The sequence below is a fragment of the Odocoileus virginianus genome, chromosome 17 (assembly GCF_023699985.2).
Source record: "Odocoileus virginianus isolate 20LAN1187 ecotype Illinois chromosome 17, Ovbor_1.2, whole genome shotgun sequence".
Classification (NCBI taxonomy): Eukaryota; Metazoa; Chordata; class Mammalia; order Artiodactyla; family Cervidae; genus Odocoileus; species Odocoileus virginianus.
Window position 1 is genome coordinate 39,566,685 of NC_069690.1, and position 20,634 is coordinate 39,587,318.

Below are 20,634 nucleotides of genomic sequence, written 5' to 3' on the forward strand. Positions count from 1 at the left end.
CCCAGTTCTAACTGTTGCTTCCTAACTTGCATACATGTTCCTCAAGAGGCAGGCCAGGTGGTCTGGTATTCCCATCTCCTTCAGAATTTTCCACAGTTTATTGTGATCCACACAGTCAAAGGCTTTGGCATAGTCAATAAAGCAGAAATAGATGTTTTTCTGAGACTCTCTTGCTTTTTCGATGATTCAGCGGATGTTAGCAATTTGATCTCTGGTTCCTTTGCCTTTTCTAAAATCAGCTTGAACATCTGGAAATTCGTGGTTCACATATTGCTGAAACCTGGCTTGGAGAATTTTGAGCATCACTTTACTAGCGTGTGAGGTGAGTGCATTTGTGTGGTAGTTTGAGCATTCTTTAGCATTGCCCTTCTTTGAGTCTGGAATGAAAGCTGACCTTTTCCAGTCCTGTGGCCACTGCTGTGTTTTCCAAATTTGCTGGCATATTGAGTGCAGCACTTTCACAGCATCATCTTTCAGGATTTGAAATAGCTCAACTGGAATTCCATCACTTCCCCTAGCTTTGTTCTTAGTGATGCTTCCTAAGGCCCACTTGACTTCACATTCCAGGATGTCTGGCTCTAGGTGAGTGATCACACCATTGTGATTATCTGGGTTATGAAGATCTTTTTTGTACAGTTCCTCTGTGTATTCTTGCCACCTCTTCTTAATATCTTCTGCTTCTGTTAGGTCCCTACCATTTCTGTCCTTCAGACCATTCAGGTATGACCTGAATCAAATCCCTTATGATTATACAGTGGAAGTGACAGATTCAAGGGATTAGATCTGATAGACAGAGTGCCTGAAGAACTATGGATGGAGGTTCATGACATTGTACAGGAGGCAGTGATCAAGACCATCCCCAAGAAAGAGAAATGCAAAAAGGCAAAATGGTTGTCCAAGGAGGCATTATAAATAGCTGAGAAAAGAAAAGACACGAAAGGCAAAGGAGAAGAGGAAAGATATACCCATTTGAATGCAGAGTTCCAAAGAGTAGCAAGGAGAGATAAGAAAGCCTTCCCTAGTAATCAATGTAAAGCAATAGAGGAAAATAATAGAATGGGAAAGACTAGAGATCTCGTCAAGAAAATCAGAGATACCAAGGGAACATTTCAATCAAAGATGGGCACAATAAAGAACAGAAACAGTGTGGACCTAACAGAAGCATAAGATATTAAGAAGAGGTGACAAAAATACACAGAAGAGCTATACAAAAAAGGATCTTCATGCCCCAGATAACCACAATGGTGTGATCACTCACCTAGAGCCAGACATCCTGGAATGCAAAGTCAAGTGTGTCTTAGGAAGCATAACTACAAACAAAGCTAGGGGAGGTGATGGAATTCCAGATGAGCTATTTCAAATCCTGGAAGATGATGCTGTGAAAGTGCTGCACTCAATATGCAGCAAATTTGGAAAACTCGGCAGTGGCCACAGAACTGGAAGAGGTCAGTTTTCATTACAGTCATAAAGAAAAACAATGCTAAATAATGCTCAAACTACAACACAATTGCACTCATCTCAGACGCTGGCAAAGAAATGCTCAAAATTCTCCAAGACAGGCTTCAATGGTACATGAACTGCGAACTTTCAGATGTTCAAGCTGGCTTTAGAAAAGGCAGAGGAACCAAAGATCAAATTGCCAACATCTGTTGGATCGTCGAAAAAGCAGGAGTTTCAGAAAAACATCTACTTCTGCTATATTGACTATGCCAAAGCCTTTGAACATGTGGGTCACAACAGTCTGTGTAAAAATCAAGAGATGGGAATACCAGACCACCTAACCTGCCTCCCAAGAAATCTGTATGCAGGTCAAGAAGCAACAGTTAGAACCAGACATGAAACAACAGACTGGTTCCAAATAGGAAAAGGAGGACGCCAGGCTGTATGTTGTCACCCTGCTTATTTAACTTATATGCAGAGTACATCATGAGAAACGCTGGGCTGGATGAAGCACAAGCTGGAATCAAGATTGCCAGGAGAAATATAAATAACCTCAGATATGCGAATGACCCCACCCTTATGGCAGAAAATGAAGAACTAAAGAGCCTCTGATGAAAGTGAAGGAGGAGAGTGAAAAAGTTGGCTTAAACTCAACATTCAGAAAACTAAGATCATGGCATCTGGTCCCTTAACTTTATGGCAAATAGATAGGGAAACAATGGAAACAGTGGACAGACTTTGGTTTTGGGTCTCCAAAATCACTGCAGATGGTGACTACAGCCATGAAATTAAATGACACTTGCTTCTTGGAAGAAAAGTTGTGACCAAGCTAGACAGCATATTAAAAAGCAGAGACATTACTTTGCCAAAAAAGGTCCATCTAATCAAGACTATGGTTTTACCAGTACTACAGGAGACCCAACCAGTCTGTCCTAAAGGAAATCAGTCCTGAATTTTCATTGGAAGGGCTGATGCTGAAGTTGAAACTCCAATACTTTGGCCACCTGATGCTAAGAACTGACTCATCTGAAAAGACCCTGGTGCTGGGAAAGATTGAAAGCAGAAGAAGGGGATGACAGAGGATGAGATGGTTGGATGGCATCACCAACTTGATGGACATGAGTTTGAGTAAGCTCCGGAGTTGGTAATGGGACAGGGAAGACTGGCGTGCTGCAGTCCATGGAGTCGCAAAGAATTGGACATGACTGAGAGACTGAACTGAACTGAACTAGGCTTGATCCTCAGCTTGATCTACTCTCTAGCTGCAGGAGATGAGAGTCAATTTCTATGCTGCCAATGAAAGTTTCCTTTGGGCTTCCCTTGTGGTTCAGGTGGTAAAGAATCTGTCAGCAATGCAAGAGGCTGAGTTTCAATCACTGGGTCAGAAGATCCCCTGGAGAAAGGAATGGCAACTCACTCCAGTATTCTTGCCTGGAGAATTCCATGGACTAAGAGAAGGCAGGCAGGCTACAGTCCATGGGATTGCACAGAGACAGCCACGACTTAGCAACTAACACTTTGACTTCGACTTTAATGAAACTTCTGGCTTTTACATCTGTCATTTCTTTTAATTTCTAACATATCACCTTTAACCTTTCATTGTGTTTTCTCCCAGCTACAAGCATTCAGTTCCATTATTCTTGCAATTATTAACTGATTTCACAGGCAGACAATATGAAAAAGAGGTCCCATAGAGCATTAATTATTTCTAGATTTTGCAGAAGTTATCATTTATTTGATTTTTATCCATGAATTTCTGAGAATATCTATTTTGTCTAAGAACTAAGGAGATTTACAATGGAACCTGAGCTGTGACTAGGGAGCTTAACCTCTGTTATGAAATTAACAAAGCCATGTTATCTATCCTATAAGTGTAGGTAAAATACAGTTGTCCAGAATGCATAAAAAAATCTCAAAGAAGAGTATCATCACACTACATTTTTCATATAGGAAAGTGATGGTTTATTTTTGTCATAGAGTTACAACTTAGGAAAATTTGGGGAATAAAAATGATAAAGGGGAATTTTCACTGGAGCCATTAAGAGAGCAACTATAAATATTCATAATGCAGAAATATTGCAACTGAACTTTAGCTGCTTGATGACTTGAAGGCCAAAAGTTAAGGAGAATGTTACTGATACAAGCAAATTCACACTTGGATGAAGGGGAGAGGTCCAGACAAGTAGAATTTAGACTGACACCAGAATGTGCTCACAGAGATAGTGGACCTGCGGTGGGCTCACTAAAATCATGAGACCCAAATCAGTTCAGCAACATCAGCCCCAGCCCAGGTGTCCTAATGATCAGCACAAAAGAAGGGTCTGCATTAGTGGGGACAGAGGTAAACAGAGACAGTGGTTACAGGCTTAGCAGCAAGAGGAGGGACAGCACACGGGGCGGGGGCAGGTGGAGATGACACAGGTGGGCCGATAGCAAGTGGTGTGGCAGGAGACCCGGCCACACACTGGGCGCAGGCAGCAGCTCGGGCGGCAGCAGCTGGAGATGTGGGAGCAGGTGGGCTGGCAGCACACAGACTGGCAACAGCGGGGCCTGCAGCAGGTAGGCCTGCAGCAGCTGGAACCACAGCTGGACCCACAGCAAGAGGGTTGGTAGCAGCTAGAGATGCAGCAGGTGGGGCGAGGGCAGGTGGGCTGGCAGCACACAGGCTGGCAGCACTGGGGCCTGCAGCAGCTGGAACCATAGCTGGACCCACAGCAGGAGGGGCGGCAGCAGCTGGAGCCACAGCAAGAGGGGCGGCAGCAGCTGGAGATGCGGGAGCAGGTGGGCTGGCAGCACACAGACTGGCAACAGCGGGGCCTGCAGCAGCTGGAACCACAGCTGGACCCACAGCAGGAGGGGCGGCAGCAGCTAGAGATGCAGCAGGTGGGGCGAGGACAGGTGGGCTGGCAGCACACAGGCTGGCAGCACTGGGGCCTGCAGCAGCTGGAGATGCAGCAAGTAGGCCTGCAGCAGCTGGAACCACAGCTGGACCCACAGCAGGAGGGGCGGTAGCAGCTAGAGATGCAGCAGGTGGGACGAGGGCAGGTGGGCTGGCAGCAGACGGGACTGTAGCAGCTGGACACACCACAGCTGGGGCGGCAGCAGGTGGTCCTGCAGCAGGTGGTCTGGCAGCAGCTGGGCTGGCAGCAGGTCTCCTGGCAGAGACTTCGGCCATAGCTCTGGTCAGAGCAGATGGATCCACAACAGGAGCTGACCATGGTGTCAATGGAAGGAGTGGAGTTCCACGAGTGGGCTTGCAAGAGGGTGGTTTCTTGTTTTTGACTGTTTCCTTACCCCTGTCTCTTTTTATACTCTGCTTTTAGCTGGTCTTACCATGAGCAATGCTTTTTCCTTGTTATTTTTCCTACTGGATAATCAGTTAAAAATACTACTAAGTTCATAATTGTGTTTATGAAGTTAATTATGCCAATATCTAAGCATCAATATCTAAAGCATCATTTCCTTTTCTACTATTATGTTCACTGAATCTTGTTAAACTGTGTGTAACCACTTTGTTTTTCTTCCTCTAATGTGTCTTCTAAGTTGGAAATATCATGTTTATTACTGAGTTTTTATGTGTCACTTTTTTTCCTTCTTTGTGTATAACTCCATGATAATACTTTGAGAATGGCCGTGTCTCTTTTTATGTCAAAGTGGAAATAATGCATGCTACTGATAGGCAGAATGCTGATAAGGAAATAAGAGAAAAGACTCTTGCTGGGATTTTGTGTTCAGTGTGGGGAGACTGGTGGGGAGGTAGGCTTGTTGACACACTTTTGTACAATGAGAGAAGACTAGGGTGTGTTTCCTGGCTAATTAGAGAGTCAGGGGGTTACAAAAGACTTCCAGTCTCATTGTAATGGCTACCCCAAGAGTTAGCTTTTAATTTTTCCTTTTCAGTGGTAAGAACCATTCACAAAGATGAACTTTTTCCTGTAGTGTGCTAAAAGTGAATGGGTTTGACCTATCTTCATAAGCCAACATATGCAATGAATTCTGCATTATTCAGAAGGTTTCATTTAAAGCGGTTTTTTTTTTTTTTGTACTCTTTCAAAAATTTGAATTCAAGTCATTCTGGATAAAGAGGCTATAAATAGGCAAGCCTTGCTTTTTATCCTCCTGCTCAAGCTTAGTCGCTCAGTCATGTTCAACTCTGTAACCCTTCAGACTGTAGCCCTCCAGGCTCCTCTGTCCATAGGAGTTTTCAGGAAAGAATACTGGAGTAGGTTGCCATTTTCTTCTCCATGCTCATTATCCTACAAATAGTCAAATATATTAAAAGGCAAGATTTTGACAAGTAGTCAAAACACCAAAGCATGAGTTTCCAAAACAAGCATGATGTGTTTAAAACAAAGATAAATTGGGAAATTGGGGTTGTTATATATACACTACTGTATATAGATAACTAACATAAAGAGTACCCACTGAATAGCACAGGAAACTTTACTCAATACTCTGTAGTACCTGTAAGGAAACAGCATCTAAAAAAGAGTGGATATGTATGTGTGGGCTTCCCTGATAGCTCAGTTGGTAAAGAATCTGCCTGCAATGCAGGAGGCTCTGGTTCAATACTTGGCTCAGGAGGATTTGCTGGAGAAAAGACAAGCTCCCCACTCCAGTATTCTTGGTCTCCCCTACTGGCTCAGCTGGTAAAGAATCCACCTGCAATGCAGGAGACATGGGTTCGATACCTGGGTTGGGAAGATCCCCTGGGGAGGGGAATGGCTACCCACTCCAGTATTCTGGCCTGGAGAATCCCATGGACTATATAGTACAAGAGGTCACAAAGAGTTGGACATGACTGACTGAATTTTGCTTTCACTTTCATATGTGTATGTGTGATTGGCTTACTTTGCTGTACAACAGAAACTAACACAATGTAAATCAACTATACTCCAATAAAATATTATGATATGAAATATCCTGGGAAAACCTTCCACCCAATATATTTGAACTAATATTGATTTTTCATAATAGTTATAGATCCTTGGCCTTAGCCTATACAGTTTTCTCTGATTACTCTTAAATCTTAAAGTGCTCAGGGCTGGTGCACTGGGAAAACCCAGAGGGATGGGATGGGGAGGGATGTGAGAAGGGGGATCGGGATGGGGAACATATGTAAATCCATGGCTTATTCATGTCAATGTATAGCAAAAATTACTACAGTATTGTAAAGTAATTAGCCTCCAACTAATAAAAATAAATGAAAAATTTAAAATCTTAAAATGCTATTTGTGCCTTAAAATTATATATTTTACATTTGTTATTTCTTTCTTTCCAATAATATATCATCTATTAAAAGGCCAGAAAAATGCCAAAAATAAATAAAACAAGCATTACATACTTCCAATGAAAAATGAGATAATATAGAGGGCTACTATTTGTAAGTGCTTGCCATGTGCCCAATATTCTGCTGAATGCTTTGTAATTATTATCTTGATTTTTCTTCTCAAAGAACCCATGAGGTACTTGCTATTCTCTAAGAGTCCACATAAGAATGAATTAAGGTTGCAAATCCTGTAATATTGTCTGTAAAGTATGTGTATGTGTGCATGAGCACTCAGTCTTGTCCAGCTCTTTGTGACCCCATGGACTGTAGCCCACCAGGCTCCTCTGTTCATGGGATCCTTCAGGCAAGAATACTGGAGTGGGTTGCCATTTCCTTCTCCAGGGGATCTTCCTGATCAGGGACTGAACTACATCTCTTGTGTCTCCTGCATTGGCAGGCAGTTTCTTTACCAGTTGAGACACTGTGGAAGCCTGTCTATGAAGTATAAATAGCACTAATTTCTCACCTTTGATCATGCTGTTATATCTCCTTCAAATGTTCCTTTTCCTTTAACAACTCAGTACTTTTTTATTTTTCCTTTGAGTTTCAGCTTAGAAGTCTCTTCTTATGGTTTTCCTTGACATATTTAAAGAAAAATCATCTGTTCCTCCATTCTACTTGATTACATTTGCAACATTAGAATTTTGCACAACAGACTATATCTAAATGTCTGTCTCCAGCTGGACAGTAAATACCTGAGGTGAACACTTGGACCATACATCATCACCAACGTGCATGAAATGGAGCACATCACCAGTGTTTTCTTTGTATTTCTAGGAATCTCTTTCTAAATTTGTTTGTATAATTACACAAAGTGTGTGTGTCTCCAAAGTAAATTCTACAAAGTCAGGCTTATCCAAGGAAGTTATTCCTAATCTCTCTATGCATTCCCTTGCTCCCTATAGATAGTCATTTTTATAATTTAAAGTTTTCCTTCCTATTGCTATTTCAAAACCATTTTTGCATATCTGTATCTCTTTTGTTTCTTAGATAAGTGGTTATATAATATACACACTTGACTCCAAATTGCTTTTTCTCATTTAACCATTTATCCCAAAGATTACTTTATATTAGTATGTTCAGATATTCTTCATTCCATTCTCAGCCACAAAGTTGCCCATTCTCTGGGCATAATGTGGCTTATTTAGTATGTTACATGTATTGGTATCATAATTGATCAATTTGTTGGCTTTAATCAAGTAGTTTTTACTATATATAATATATATAGTGACACATAATGTAAAATATATATAAAATATACTGACATCTTCATGGATCACAGCCTTGTCACGTGAAGGGGCTTGAGTAACTCAATGAAGCTATGAGCCATGTCATGCAGGGCCACCCAAGATGGACGGGCCGTAGTGAAGAGTTATGACAAAATATGGTCTGCCAGAGGAGGAAATGGCAAACCACTCCATTATTCTTGTTATGAGAAGAACCCCATGAAGAGTATGAAAAGGCAGAAAGATATGACACTGGAAGATAAGACCTCAGGTGGGAAGGTATCCAGTATGCCACTGGGGAGAAGCAGAGGGCAATCACTAGTAGCTCCAGAAAGATGAAGCAACTGGACCAAAGTGGAAATGACACTCAGTTGTGGATGTGACTACTGGTGAAAGTATACTCTAATGCTATAAAGAACAATATTGCATAGGTACCTGGAATGTTAGGTCCATGAATCAAGATAAATTGAATGTGATCAAGCAGGAGATGGCAAGGGTGAACATCCACATCTTAGGAATCAGTGAGTGAACTAAAATGGATGGGAATGGGTGAATTTAATTCAAATGGCCATCATATGTACTCCTGTGGGCAAGAATCCCTTAGAAGAAATGAAGTAGCCCTCATAGTCAACAAAAGAGTCTGAAATGCAGTACTTGGGCATGATCTCAAAAATGACAAAGTGATCTTGGTTCATTTCCAAGCAAACCATTCAACGGTAATCCAAGGCTTTTCCCCAACCACTGATGCCAAAGAAGCTGAAGTTGACTGGTTCTATGAAGACCTACAAGACCTTCTAGAACTGACACCAAAAAGAAAAATAAAAATAAAAGATGTCCTTTTCATTGTAGGGGATTGGAGTGCAAAAGTAGAAAGTCAAGAGATACCTGTACTAAGTTTGACCTTGGAGTACAAAATGAAGAAGGGCAAAGGCTAACAGGGTTTTGTCAAGAGAACACATAGCACACTGGTCATAGCAAACATCCTTTCCAACAACCCAAGAGATGACTCTACACATGGACATCATCAAATGATCAATACCAAAATCAGATTGATTATATTCTTTGCAGCTGAAAATGGAAAAGCTCTATATAGCCAGCAAAAACAAGACCTGGAACCTGACTGTGGCTCAGATCATCAGTTCCTTATTGCAAAATTCAAGCTTAAATGGAAGAAAGTAGGGAAAACCACTAGGCCATTCAGGTATGACCTAAATCAAATCTGTTATGATTATACAGTGGAGGTGATAAATAGATTCAAGGGATTAGATCCAGTAGACAGAGTGCCTGAAGAACTATGAACTGAGGTTTGTAACATTGTACAGGATTCAATGACCAAAACCATCCCAAAGAAAAAGAAATGCAAGAAGGCAAAGTGGTTGTCTGAGGAGGCTTTGCAAATAGCTGAGGACAGAAGAGAAGTGAAAGGCAAGGGAGAAAGGGAAAGATATACCCAACTGAGTGCAGAGTTCCAGAGAATAGCAAGGAGAGATAAGAAGGTCTTCTTAAGTGAACACTGCAGAAAATACACAAAAACAATAGAAGGGGAAAGACTAGAGATCTCTTTAAGAAAACTGGAGATATCAAGGAAACATTTCATGCAAGGATGGACATGATAAAGAGAGAAACAGTAAGGACCTAACAGAAGCAGAAGAGATTCAGGAAGAGGGGGCAAGAAAACACAGAAGAACTGTATGTAAAGGGTCTTAATGACACAGATAACCATGATGGTGTGGTCACTCACTCAGAGTCAGACCTCCTGGAGTGTGAAGTCAAGTGGGCCTTAGGAATATTTACTATGAATAAAACTAGTGGAGGTGATGGAATTTCAGCTAAGCTATTTCAAATCCTAAAAGATGATGCTGTTAAAGTGCTGCACTTAATATGCCAGCAAATTTGGAAAAAGCAGTGTCCACAGGACTGGAAAAGTTCTATTTTCATTCCAACCCCAAAGAAAGGCAATGCCAAAGATTGTTCCAACTACTGTACAATTGTGTTCATTTCACATGCTAGCAAGGTTATGCTCAAAATCCTTTAAGCTAGGCTTCAGCAGTTAGTGAACTCAGAACTTCTAGATGTACAAGCTGGATTTAGAAAAGACAGAGGAACCAGAGATCAAGTTGCCAACATTTGTGGATCACAGAAAAAGCAAGGGAATTCCAGAAAAGCAACTACTTCTTGCTACATTGACTACACTAAAGCCTTTGCGTGGATCACAATAAACTGTTGAAAATTCTTAAAGAGGTGAGAGAAACATACCACATTACCTATCTCTGGAGAAACCTGTATAAGGGTCAGGAAGCAACAATTAGAACTGGACATGGAACAACGGACTAGTTCAAAATCGGGAAAAGAGTATGTCAAGGCTGTATATTGTCACTCTGCTTATATAACTTATATGCAAAGTACATCATGCAAATTTCCAGGCTGGATGAATCACAGGCTGGAATCAAGATTGCAGGGAGAAATAACAACCTCAGATATACAGATGATACCACTTAATGACAGAAGATGAAAGCAACCAAAGAGCCTCTTGATGAGGGTGAAAGAGGAGAGTGAAAAAGCTGACTTAAAACTCAACATTAAAAAAAAAAATTCAGCATTATAAAAACCAAGATCATGGCATTTGGTCCCATCACTTCATGTCAAATAGAAGGGGGGAAAGTGGAACAGTCACAGATTTTATTTTCATGGGCTCCAGCATCACCGTGGATGGTGACTGAAGCCATGAAATTAAAAGACATTTGCTCCTTGGAAGGAAAATTATGACAAACCTAGAGACTGTATTATTAATAAATAGTAGAGCCATCACTTTGATGACAGAGGTCCATATAGTGAAAACAATGATTTTTCCAATATGTGAAAGTTGGACCATAAAGAGGGCTGAGCACCAAAGAATTAATGCTTTTGAATTGTGGTGATGGAGAAGACTCTTGAGAGTCCCTTGAACTGCAAGGAGATTCAACCAGTCAATCCTAAAGATAATCAATCCTGAATATTCATTGGAAGGACTTATGCTGAAGTTGAAGTTCCCATACTTTGGCCACTGGTTGAGAAGAGCTGACTCATTGGAAAAGAGTCATCTGATGCTGGGAAATATTGAAGGGAAAAGGAGAAGAGGGTGGCAGAGGATGAGATGTTTAGATAACATCACTGAGTCAATGGGCATGAATCTGACCAAATCCCCGGGGATAGTGAAGGACAGGGGAGCCTGGAGTGCTGAGTCTATGGGGACACAAAGAGTCAAATGCAGCATAGCAACTGAACAACAACAAAATATGTAATGAACGGTGATATATAATGTATGGTGAATTATATATATATATATTTAATGTATATATTAATACATATATCTCTTTCTGTATATTTGTATATAATCTTTCATTATTTGTTTTATTTTCTTTCTCTCTTAGTATATCTTTTGATATTTAGGAAAGTTTGTATTTTGCACTGACAATAGTCTTTATATAAATATCTTTATATAATATTCTATGAGCCCAATTTATAGGTTACTGTCAATTGATTCTCTACTTTCAGAAAAAACTTTTAAAACCTTTGAAAAGGGGACTGTGTCCCCATTTGTAGCACTAATATCTGCATCTAAAGAATGGCTCCAAATCTCATTGTATTTGTATAAGTAAAAGCATAGAGAAAAAAAACTATGCATAAACCTGAGTGGATAAATGTATAGAAAAAATATTTACAAGTAAACACATCAAACAGTGCTTTTTGCTGAGAAAGTCCACTTCAACGTCACTCCATTGGTGCAGAGAGTTTGTTCTGTGTTGTTTTCCCCAGATACTTCAGTGCCTTTAACTGTGTCTCACATTTAATAAATATTCAATAATGAATGAAAGAAGAGAATGGCATCTGGAAGGAACCACTGAAAGCAGACTCACTTTTCAGTGAAAATATTGGCTCCCATTTTCCTACAGAAACAATTGACAGGAGCTCAATGCTACTCTCAGATGTGGTCATGCAGACTGCAGTTTGCCAGTTTCCACCAAACATATTGTCTTATCAAAGACCTACTTTACTTGTCTAGGTCACCTATCGGTAATTGAGTGCATGTGGACTTGAAACTTCCTTCAAAAAAAAAGAAGAACCACAAATGAGGTCTTATTGTAAACAGGGGAGAACCAGTGCACACTTGGTTTGCTGCATGGATGACACCTAGCACTTAGTGCAAGTCTGAATATAAACTTGCAGGCTGTGTTAAATAGCATATTGTGTAGCTATCATAGCTGATGTGATGCCTGAACCATATACTGTGTTCTTTTTGCTTTTGTATACGAGAAGTTCTCCAAACTACTTTTCACTTTTTTTGTTCTTTTCTTAATGTTGGGGTTAACATTTATAGTGTTAGATGATTTGCTCACGAAATCAGCAGGCACCTCGACTGAGGGACTGAACTGAACTGAACTGAACTGAGGAAAGAATTGAATGGTGAATAATGGAACTTCTCACTGAGAAGTGGCAAGGCCCTGCTGTGTGTCCTACAGGTATAGTTTAAATACACTTGTCTAGCAACCAAAGACAAAATCTTAAAGGAGAAAAAAATCACGATGAATTTTTAATGCAGGAAAGTATCACTTTATTTTGGTACAGAAATAGACCAGGTTAAAGAAAAGTCTTAGGAAAAGAAGTGTCAGGTGAAAGGGGAAAATCTGTTACTGGAGAAGTGCTCCATGCCATATCCGTCTCCTTCAACAGCATGGTCTGGTTCCTCACTGGAATCATGAAGCCCAGTTTAGCTGAGCAACATCAACCCCAAAGGAGGGTCTGGATCTATGGGGACAGAGGTAAGTGGAGACAGTGGTCACAGGGCAGCGGGCTCAGCAGCAAGAGGAGGGACAGCACACGGGGCGGGGGCAGGTGGAGATGACACAGGTGGGCCGATAGCAAGTGGTGTGGCAGGAGACCCGGCCACACACTGGGCGCAGGCAGCAGCTCGGGCGGCAGCAGCTGGAGCCACAGCAAGAGGGGCGGCAGCAGCTGGAGATGCGGGAGCAGGTGGGCTGGCAGCACACAGACTGGCAACAGCGGGGCCTGCAGCAGCTGGAGATGCAGCAGGTAGGCCTGCAGCTGCTGGAACCACAGCTGGACCCACAGCAGGAGGGGCGGCAGCAGCTAGAGATGCAGCAGGTGGGGCGAGGGCAGGTGGGCTGGCAGCACACAGGCTGGCAGCACTGGGGCCTGCAGCAGCTGGAGATGCAGCAGGTAGGCCTGCAGCAGCTGGAACCACAGCTGGAAACACAGCAGGAGGGGCGGTAGCAGCTAGAGATGCAGCAGGTGGGACGAGGGCAGGTGGGCTGGCAACACCGGGGCCTGCAGCAGCTGGACACACCACAGCTGGGGCGGCAGCAGGTGGTCCTGCAGCAGGTGGTCTGGCAGCAGCTGGGCTGGCAGCAGGTCTCCTGGCAGAGACTTCGGCCACAGCTCTGGTCAGAGCAGACGGAGCCACAACAGGAGCTGACCATGGTGTCAGAGGGTGGAGGTTCTGATGTTAATAGGAAAGTGAACTTAGTGATTTGAAGTATCTCTGTTGCCTGTCCTCTTTTATACCCCACTGAGACTGCTGTGTTCATGTCCTAGGCTGTTTCCTAGTTCATTTTCCTAAAGAAACATTAGTCATTATGTTAGATCATCATGTTTTTCTGGTTAATTATTTTAAAATGAAGAATAATAAGATTTCCTTTTCCCAGTGTGTTAAAATTTTCTAGTCCAGCCTTTCTTACAGAATAAATTTTACTATTTCCCTGTTTGTCGTGGATTCCATCACTGGAATTCACCTGTGATCTGTGTATCACTCCATCATGTTGTTTGGATGGATTGTCCTCATGATGCCAAGATCTCTTTTGATGTCAAAAGAGAAGCAGAATTATTGTAGGCAAATAGAGAGAAAAATGGCCATCCTTGTGAGTTACCTGTATGCCATGAGGAAGACAGATCCAATCCGTGAGTCATGAATGCTGACTAGATAGTGGACTGTCTCCGGTTCTTCAAAGGATGTGTCAGGTACTACTTCCTGTATCCAATTTGAAACTGTTACCAATGACTCATTTTTTTTCAAGTATGAAAAAGTATTTGGAACCACCTTGAAGGGACTCTCACTGACCCAATAAGGAGCAACTTGAACAACACAATGAATAAATGGCAATAAAGGATTTTAACCCGTTAAATAAAAATCCATGAGTCCATACTGAGGCCCATTGTGTAAAAAAATAAGGGAAAGTTATCCATGACAGTAGAATGTCAACTAATAAATATAGAAAGAAAAAGGGAATTAAAAATCACTGTCTACCATCCTCATAGTAAAACTTGATTCATGTAGTCCTAATCCTAACCCTAAGTCTATCTTTATCTAAATCATATCATAATCTACCTATCTATCTATCTATCTATCTATCTATCTATCTATCTATCTATATCTACCTATCATCTATTTACCTACCTACCTACCTATATCCATCTATGAGAGAAAAAAATGTGGCATGATTTTGAATATAGGTAAAAACTATATGGTATAAAGAAGTTCTTTGTATTACTGTTTGAACTATTCTGTAAATTTGAAATATTTTTAAAAATAAAAAGTATACTTTTTGATAGCAGTCATTCCAACTGGTACCTCATTGTGGTTTCAATTTGCGTTTTGGGGAGGGAGGCATGAGGGGGGTTCAGGATGGGGGACACATATACATGTGTGGCTGATTCATGTCAATGTATGGCAAAAACCACCACAATATCGTAAAGTAATTAGCCTCCAACTAAAATAAATAAATTAATTAAAAGAAAAAGAAAATATGACAAAATAATCTAACATCCTTCATAAATAAGCAAATGACTATTTAAATGATAACAAATAAACAGAGGTAGGTGAAAAAAATAAAAAGTAGAAAAATATTTAAATGAATTAAGATGAAAAATATTTTCCCATGGTGTTAGTGTATTAAGAGGAAGTAGTTTGTGTCTTTGGGGGGAAATATTAAAGTCTATGATAAATCTTACTTAATAGGAGCTTCTACTATAAGAAGCCTTTCTTGTATCTCTAACTAATATCATAATCTTTTAATCTTCTTGGGTCCCTGAAAATATAGGACTTTTAACAACATGGCAGGATCGAGTTGATGCTAACAGACCCACCTTCTAGATCAAGCAAATAGAAATGCTTGAGAAATATTTTAAAATATTTCCATTACATAGCCAAACTTAAAGGGAAAGAAAAATTCTCATTTTCCAGAAAGAAAAAGAGAATGCCAACTGCATATGATAGCTGATCCAGGATTGTGAAGGTTTGGTATCTAGTTATAAGCTTTCAAAATGGGAGGCTGGTAGTTGAAACCCAAGTAGGTGCAAGAAATGACTTTAAACTTTCACAAGACAAGGTCTGGGAAGGGAGAGTTCTATCCACAGTTTGCATTCTTAAAGAGGCACCTAGTAAGATGGGGACAAGAAAACCTTATCTCCCCACTAGGAATTGTAAGTGGTAACCAAAGTGCCTATGAACATATAAACCACAACAGTATCACTAAGCTTTCCAATTCACACTAAATGAATAGGGGAGGAATCTCAAGTTGAGAAACTCTAACAAAATAGTGAATATCCTTGGAAACATCAGAGACAAAAGCAGAAATTATAGCAAAGAGAAATAATCCCTTAAAAAACAAAATAAAATAATGTTAACTGCGAGGAGAAATAAACTTCTAAGACTACTCATAGACTTCATGAGTTGCCCAAAAGGGAAAATGTTACAAAATATTCCCCACAAAAAATTTTTGAGTCCATTTCTGTTGCCTTTTCCTCATTTTTAATAATTTGGTCCTTTGATTCTTATATACCTGGTAATTATTTTTATTGAATGCCAAACATATATGAAAAGCTGTAGAGGCTTGAGGTGATTTTTATCTTCTACCTGGAACAGATTTAATTTTCTTCTTGGACTGTGGGTTCTCAATACTACCTGCATAAGTCAACTCCCAAAGATTGTTGTTCAGCCACTAAGTCATACCCTACCCCTCTCTTTATGAACCCATGGACTGCAGCATGCCAGGCTCCTCTATAACCCACCATCGCCCGGAACTTGCTCAAATTCATGTTCTTGACTCGGTAATGCTATCTAACTGTCTCATCCTTTGTTGCCCCCTTCTCCTTTTGCCTCAATCTTTCCCAACATCAGGCTCTTTTCCAGTGAGTCAGCTCTTTGCATCAGGTGGCCAACGTATTGGAGCTTCAGCTTCAGCACCAGTCCTTCCAATGAATAATCAGAGTTGATTTCCTCTAGGATTGACTGGTTTGATCTCCTTGCAGCCCAAGGGACTTTCAAGAGTCTTCTCCAGCACCACAATTCAAAAGTATCAATTCTTTGGCCCTCAGCCTTCTTTATGATCCAGCTCTCACAACTGTATGACTATTTTCTTAACTTTATCCATTTCTCACAGCCATTCTCATCAAGAGGTTTGGTCTTGTATCTGCTTTGTCATAGCTGGAAGTTACATTCTGTCCTTTAGTTTTTCAAGAAGCCACTCTCTTTTGGACCCTGCAGTCTACTAGCTGTCTTTTTACCTCTCTGTTTATCCCTTTCCATTCTCTTGTGGTTGCTGTTGCTCCTCTTTCAACTTACAAATGTTGGAGTTTTCCATTAGCTTGGGCCATATGTATCCTCTCTTTAGACATCTAACTTCCTATGACCCAAGAAAACACCTAAAGTCCCATGGCATTAAAAATCATTTTAGATTTATTAGTGCCTCACTTGCAGACTGTGGTAGGAGGACACTAAGATGACTCTCAAGGATCCCACCTCCTCTGACTCATGTCCTATGTAACGCCTTCCCATTGAGTGTAAGCTGTACATAGTGATTCACTTCAAATGAATGGAATACAGCAGTAATGAGGACATTGGGCTTTCCAGACTAGGTTATTGTAAGATTTTGGTTTTCTTTCTGTTTCTTGATCTTTCTTAGGTCACTCACTCTGGAGGAAGCCAGCTACCTTGAGTAATCAGTCCATGTGGTGAAGAACTGAGTCTTCCTGCCAACAGCCATGTGAGTGAGCTTGGAAGTGGATTTTCCTCTCTTCATAAGAGTGCAGTCCTGGCCAACCACTTGCCTGCAACCTCATGAGAGATCCTGACATGCCACTTCCAGATTTCTAACCCTCAGAAAGTCCATGAGATAATAAATGTTTTTGGGGGGGGATAACTTGTTAACCAACATTAGGTAACTAATACACATACCAATTCCTGGTCTGTGAAAGTCTACTACATTTTCCATGAAGATAATCATATTATTTGCAAATAATGATAGATTTATTGGTTTATTTTCTTTCCAGTTCTTCATATATTCTGTTTCTGGGAGAAAAATTCAAGAGGGATGAGACATATGTATACCTTTGGCTGATTCGTGTTGATGTAGGGCAGAAACCAACACAACATTATAAAGCGATTATCCTCTAATTAAAGATAAATTAACAAAAATAATTAAATAAGCAAATCTTTCTTTATTGTGAAGAAAAGTACTGAAAGAGCCCCTCACTCCAGAGAAAAGTAAAACGAAAAATTTTTCTTATGCTGAGACCAAGAGAAGGTGCAATCAATTCACACCTAGCATCTCAGATCCACTTGGAATTCTGTGCTTTGAGTAAGAATGAGGAATAATGTCCCTATACAACTTAAATTATTATCTCATTGTTATTTATGTGTAGAATTTATGGAAGTCAAACACATTCATTATTCATTACCATTGAAATACTTATTTACCCTATAACTCTTAGAATATGCATATACAAAACTTTCTATATATTTCTCCTACTTCCAAATTCATCAGGAATTTGCTTTTATCCTGTTTTCCTAGGATAGACTTCATAGGAATTTGGGAGGGTTCTGAGTTAACCTAAGTTAAAAATTGGTCCATTAATTGGATTCCCTACTAGTTTCCACATTTCTCATAGGATTTGTTGACAAGGTACCCAAGACCCATGCTGTCAAATACACATCCTAGAAAAGTCATTAAGATAAGAAAATACTAAAATTTGAATATTTTCAATAGTCTGTTAGCCCTCAACTTCTCAGGAAGGTTGATTTGCCCAAAACAATTATTTTGTTGTCAGTGGATGGAGAGGAAATAAGAAATCTGAGAGTGTAATAAATTGGGTTACATGTGGGATAGATAAACCCAAGGGAAGACTCTGGTTTTCCAAAGAAGAGCAAGGGCAGAGCAGTATATTTGGAGAGAAGGAAGGAAAAAAAGGAAGAAAGGAAAATGGAGGAATGACCCAACTAAGAGAGGAGTGGAATTTTAGGGAAATACATGCTTTAAAATGGAGAACTAAATGACAACCCACTCCAGCATTCTTGCCTGGAGAATCCCATGGACAGAAGAGCCTGGTGGGCTACAGTCCATGGGGTCGAAAGGAGTCAGACATGACTGAGCACACAGCACATGCTTTAAAAGTAATATCCATGGCTGATTCATGTCAATGTATGACAAAAACCACTACAATATTGTAAAGTAATTAGCCTCCAACTAATAAAAATAAATGAAAAAAGTATTTAAGAAAGGTTTGCTGTGGGGTATAATCCATCTCCTCCATAAACTTAAATTTTTCAAAAAAATTATTATTTTTCAATTCTCTTGGAGATATTGTGTTATGTATTGTGTTATTTCTGGGATTGTTTGTTTTCTTCTATGTCACTGCATGTTGGATTTGTCCTAAAGATGAGAGCAGAAATTGGTAAGCTTGATAAAGTTATATTAATATGTTGAATACCACTTCCCAGAAAATGAGGACAATCATCATAAAGCAGCAAACACAAGAACTTTGTATGGGCCAGGAAAGTGGAGCTTTATTCAGAAGCAGCAACAAGACACAGAAATATCCCTTAAAAGGCTTATAGGATGTAGCCCCCAGACTTTCAGATCTGAAGCTGTGACATCAGGGCCCCTATAGGCCCTGCAGGAATTTTCATGTTTGGGACTGGAAGACCCAGTACCCCCACATCAAAATGTCAAGTGTAGAACAGGGGCAACTCTGCTAATTTCTTTCTATAAATACCACCTAGTTTCATTTGCTAGCAAGGAAAAGGCCAACAAAGGAGAGAGTCTGGCCTGAGGCCAGGTTGTAGACACAGACTATGGGAATGGCCTCTGCTCTGGTGTCTGTGTGGAGTCTGCTTCTGTGATAAGATGGATGAAGAGGAGAGGGTGGGTTCAGAGAGGTGGCTCAGCAGCAAGAGGAGGGACAGCACACGGGGCGGGGGCAGGTGGAGATGACACAGGTGGGCCGATAGCAAGTGGTGTGGCAGGAGACCCGGCCACACACTGGGCGCAGGCAGCGGCTCGGGCGGCAGCAGCTGGAGATGCGGGAGCAGGTGGGCTGGCAGCACACAGACTGGCAACAGCGGGGCCTGCAGCAGCTGGAGATGCAGCAGGTAGGCCTGCAGCAGCTGGAACCACAGCTGGACCCACAGCAGGAGGGGCGGCAGCAGCTAGAGATGCAGCAGGTGGGGCGAGGGCAGGTGGGCTGGCAGCACACAGGCTGGCAGCACTGGGGCCTGCAGCAGCTGGAGATGCAGCAAGTAGGCCTGCAGCAGCTGGAACCACAGCTGGACCCACAGCAAGAGGGGCGGTAGCAGCTAGAGATGCAGCAGGTGGGGTGAGGGCAGGTGGGCTGGCAGCACTGGGGCCTGCAGAAGCTGGACACACCACAGCTGGGGTGGCAGCAGGTGGTCCTGCAGCAGGTGGTCTGGCAGCAGCTGGGCTGGCAGCAGGTCTCCTGGCAGAGACTTCGGCCATAGCTCTGGTCAGAGCAGACAGAGCCACAACAGGAGTTGACCATGGTGTCAGAGGGTGGAGGTTCTGGGTGAGTTTCTAGGAGAGTGAGTTTCTCAAATTCGGAAGTTTCCCTTCCACATGTCCTCTTTTATACTCAGCTGAGGGATTTCTGTGATTATGAAGAGAGTAGTTCCTTCTTTCTGCTTATATGACTAAAATACAATTAGTAAGTCATATGTGTTTTTCCAGTAAAATTTGGCAATATATAGAAAATAATCATTTCCCTTTTCTCAAGTTCCCCAGTCTTTTCACATGAATCACCTGTTCTGTTTCTTCTTTAGTTTGTAAGGTTATAAGACTTTAGTCCCTGGGTATCATGTGACATTGGTGGGCCTCTGTTCCTTGTTTATTTCTCACTTTGATATGACTTTGGGAGAATTTCTAATGAGATTAGGATCTCTCATGGAAATTTCACATTTCAATCAGATGGAATGTTTGTCAAGAAAATGGAAGTAAGCTTTGTTTTTTGAATGTGAGAAAACTTATGATTCATTGGGTGTATTCTGGGTGGTCACTGAGCTAATGACATTCCAAACTGTGTTATTTCTCATCACCTTGATGAACTTTGAAACAGTTAGCTGTGACTTGGTGTTTTTAAGCAGCAGTCATCTGAGATTAATCAGAAATGTCTTTGATCTTCAGACGTGTCTTCTAGGCTAGGGTACAGTAATTGACACAATAGTTTTGGATCAAAATATGTCATATTTATGCTTTGTGGACATTTTATTAAACTCTTTTTCAAATATTCTGAGCTAAAATGCCTAGCAGTTTTTGTAGTATTACTTGTGATTAAGATATTCTTAGATGCATTAAG

General features: G+C 41.0%; 3 protein-coding genes across 9 annotated transcripts; all 3 read right to left on the minus strand.

Annotated features, from left to right (window-relative positions):
• Window positions 1-3,378: 3,378 nt before the first annotated feature.
• Window positions 3,379-4,702, minus strand: LOC110152868 (keratin-associated protein 4-11-like). Of its 7 annotated transcripts, none has more exons than XM_070478436.1 (3): window positions 4,522-4,702; window positions 4,102-4,404; window positions 3,379-4,014 (listed from the first exon to the last, which is right to left on the minus strand). In XM_070478436.1, exons 1-3 carry the CDS (start codon window positions 4,656-4,658, stop codon window positions 3,807-3,809), a joined length of 648 nt encoding a protein of 215 aa, XP_070334537.1. In that variant the 5' UTR covers window positions 4,659-4,702; the 3' UTR covers window positions 3,379-3,806. The 7 variants fall into 7 exon arrangements, with proteins under 7 accessions (XP_070334537.1, XP_070334536.1, XP_070334535.1 ...); XM_070478435.1 differs by having other exon boundaries at window positions 3,379-4,266; window positions 4,369-4,404; window positions 4,492-4,702; XM_070478434.1 differs by having other exon boundaries at window positions 3,379-4,266; window positions 4,354-4,404; window positions 4,492-4,702.
• Window positions 4,703-12,641: 7,939 nt separating this feature from the next.
• On the minus strand, window positions 12,642-13,495 carry LOC139029616 (keratin-associated protein 4-11-like). The gene has a single exon (XM_070478437.1). The coding sequence runs from the start codon at window positions 13,470-13,472 to the stop codon at window positions 12,828-12,830; it is 645 nt and encodes a 214-aa protein (XP_070334538.1). The 5' UTR covers window positions 13,473-13,495; the 3' UTR covers window positions 12,642-12,827.
• A 5,311-nt stretch (window positions 13,496-18,806) lies between these two features.
• LOC110152864 (keratin-associated protein 4-7-like) lies at window positions 18,807-19,865 on the minus strand. The gene has a single exon (XM_020916674.2). It carries the CDS (start codon window positions 19,822-19,824, stop codon window positions 19,210-19,212), a length of 615 nt encoding a protein of 204 aa, XP_020772333.2. The 5' UTR covers window positions 19,825-19,865; the 3' UTR covers window positions 18,807-19,209.
• Between the last annotated feature and the right edge of the window lie 769 nt (window positions 19,866-20,634).

What these genes read in the sequence shown, in the direction of transcription:
- LOC110152868 (XM_070478430.1), bottom strand. Translation starts at nt 4,658, where the DNA reads ATGGTCAGCTCCTGTTGTGGATCCATCTGCTCTGACCAGAGCTATGGC. An exon ending in CCCCAGTGCTGCCAGCCTGT is followed by an intron (nt 4,279 to 4,353) that starts GTGCTGCCAGCC and finishes CTGTGGGTCCAG; the next exon opens with CTGTGGTTCCAGCTGCTGCA.
- LOC139029616 (XM_070478437.1), bottom strand. Translation starts at nt 13,472, where the DNA reads ATGGTCAGCTCCTGTTGTGGCTCCGTCTGCTCTGACCAGAGCTGTGGC.
- LOC110152864 (XM_020916674.2), bottom strand. Translation starts at nt 19,824, where the DNA reads ATGGTCAACTCCTGTTGTGGCTCTGTCTGCTCTGACCAGAGCTATGGC.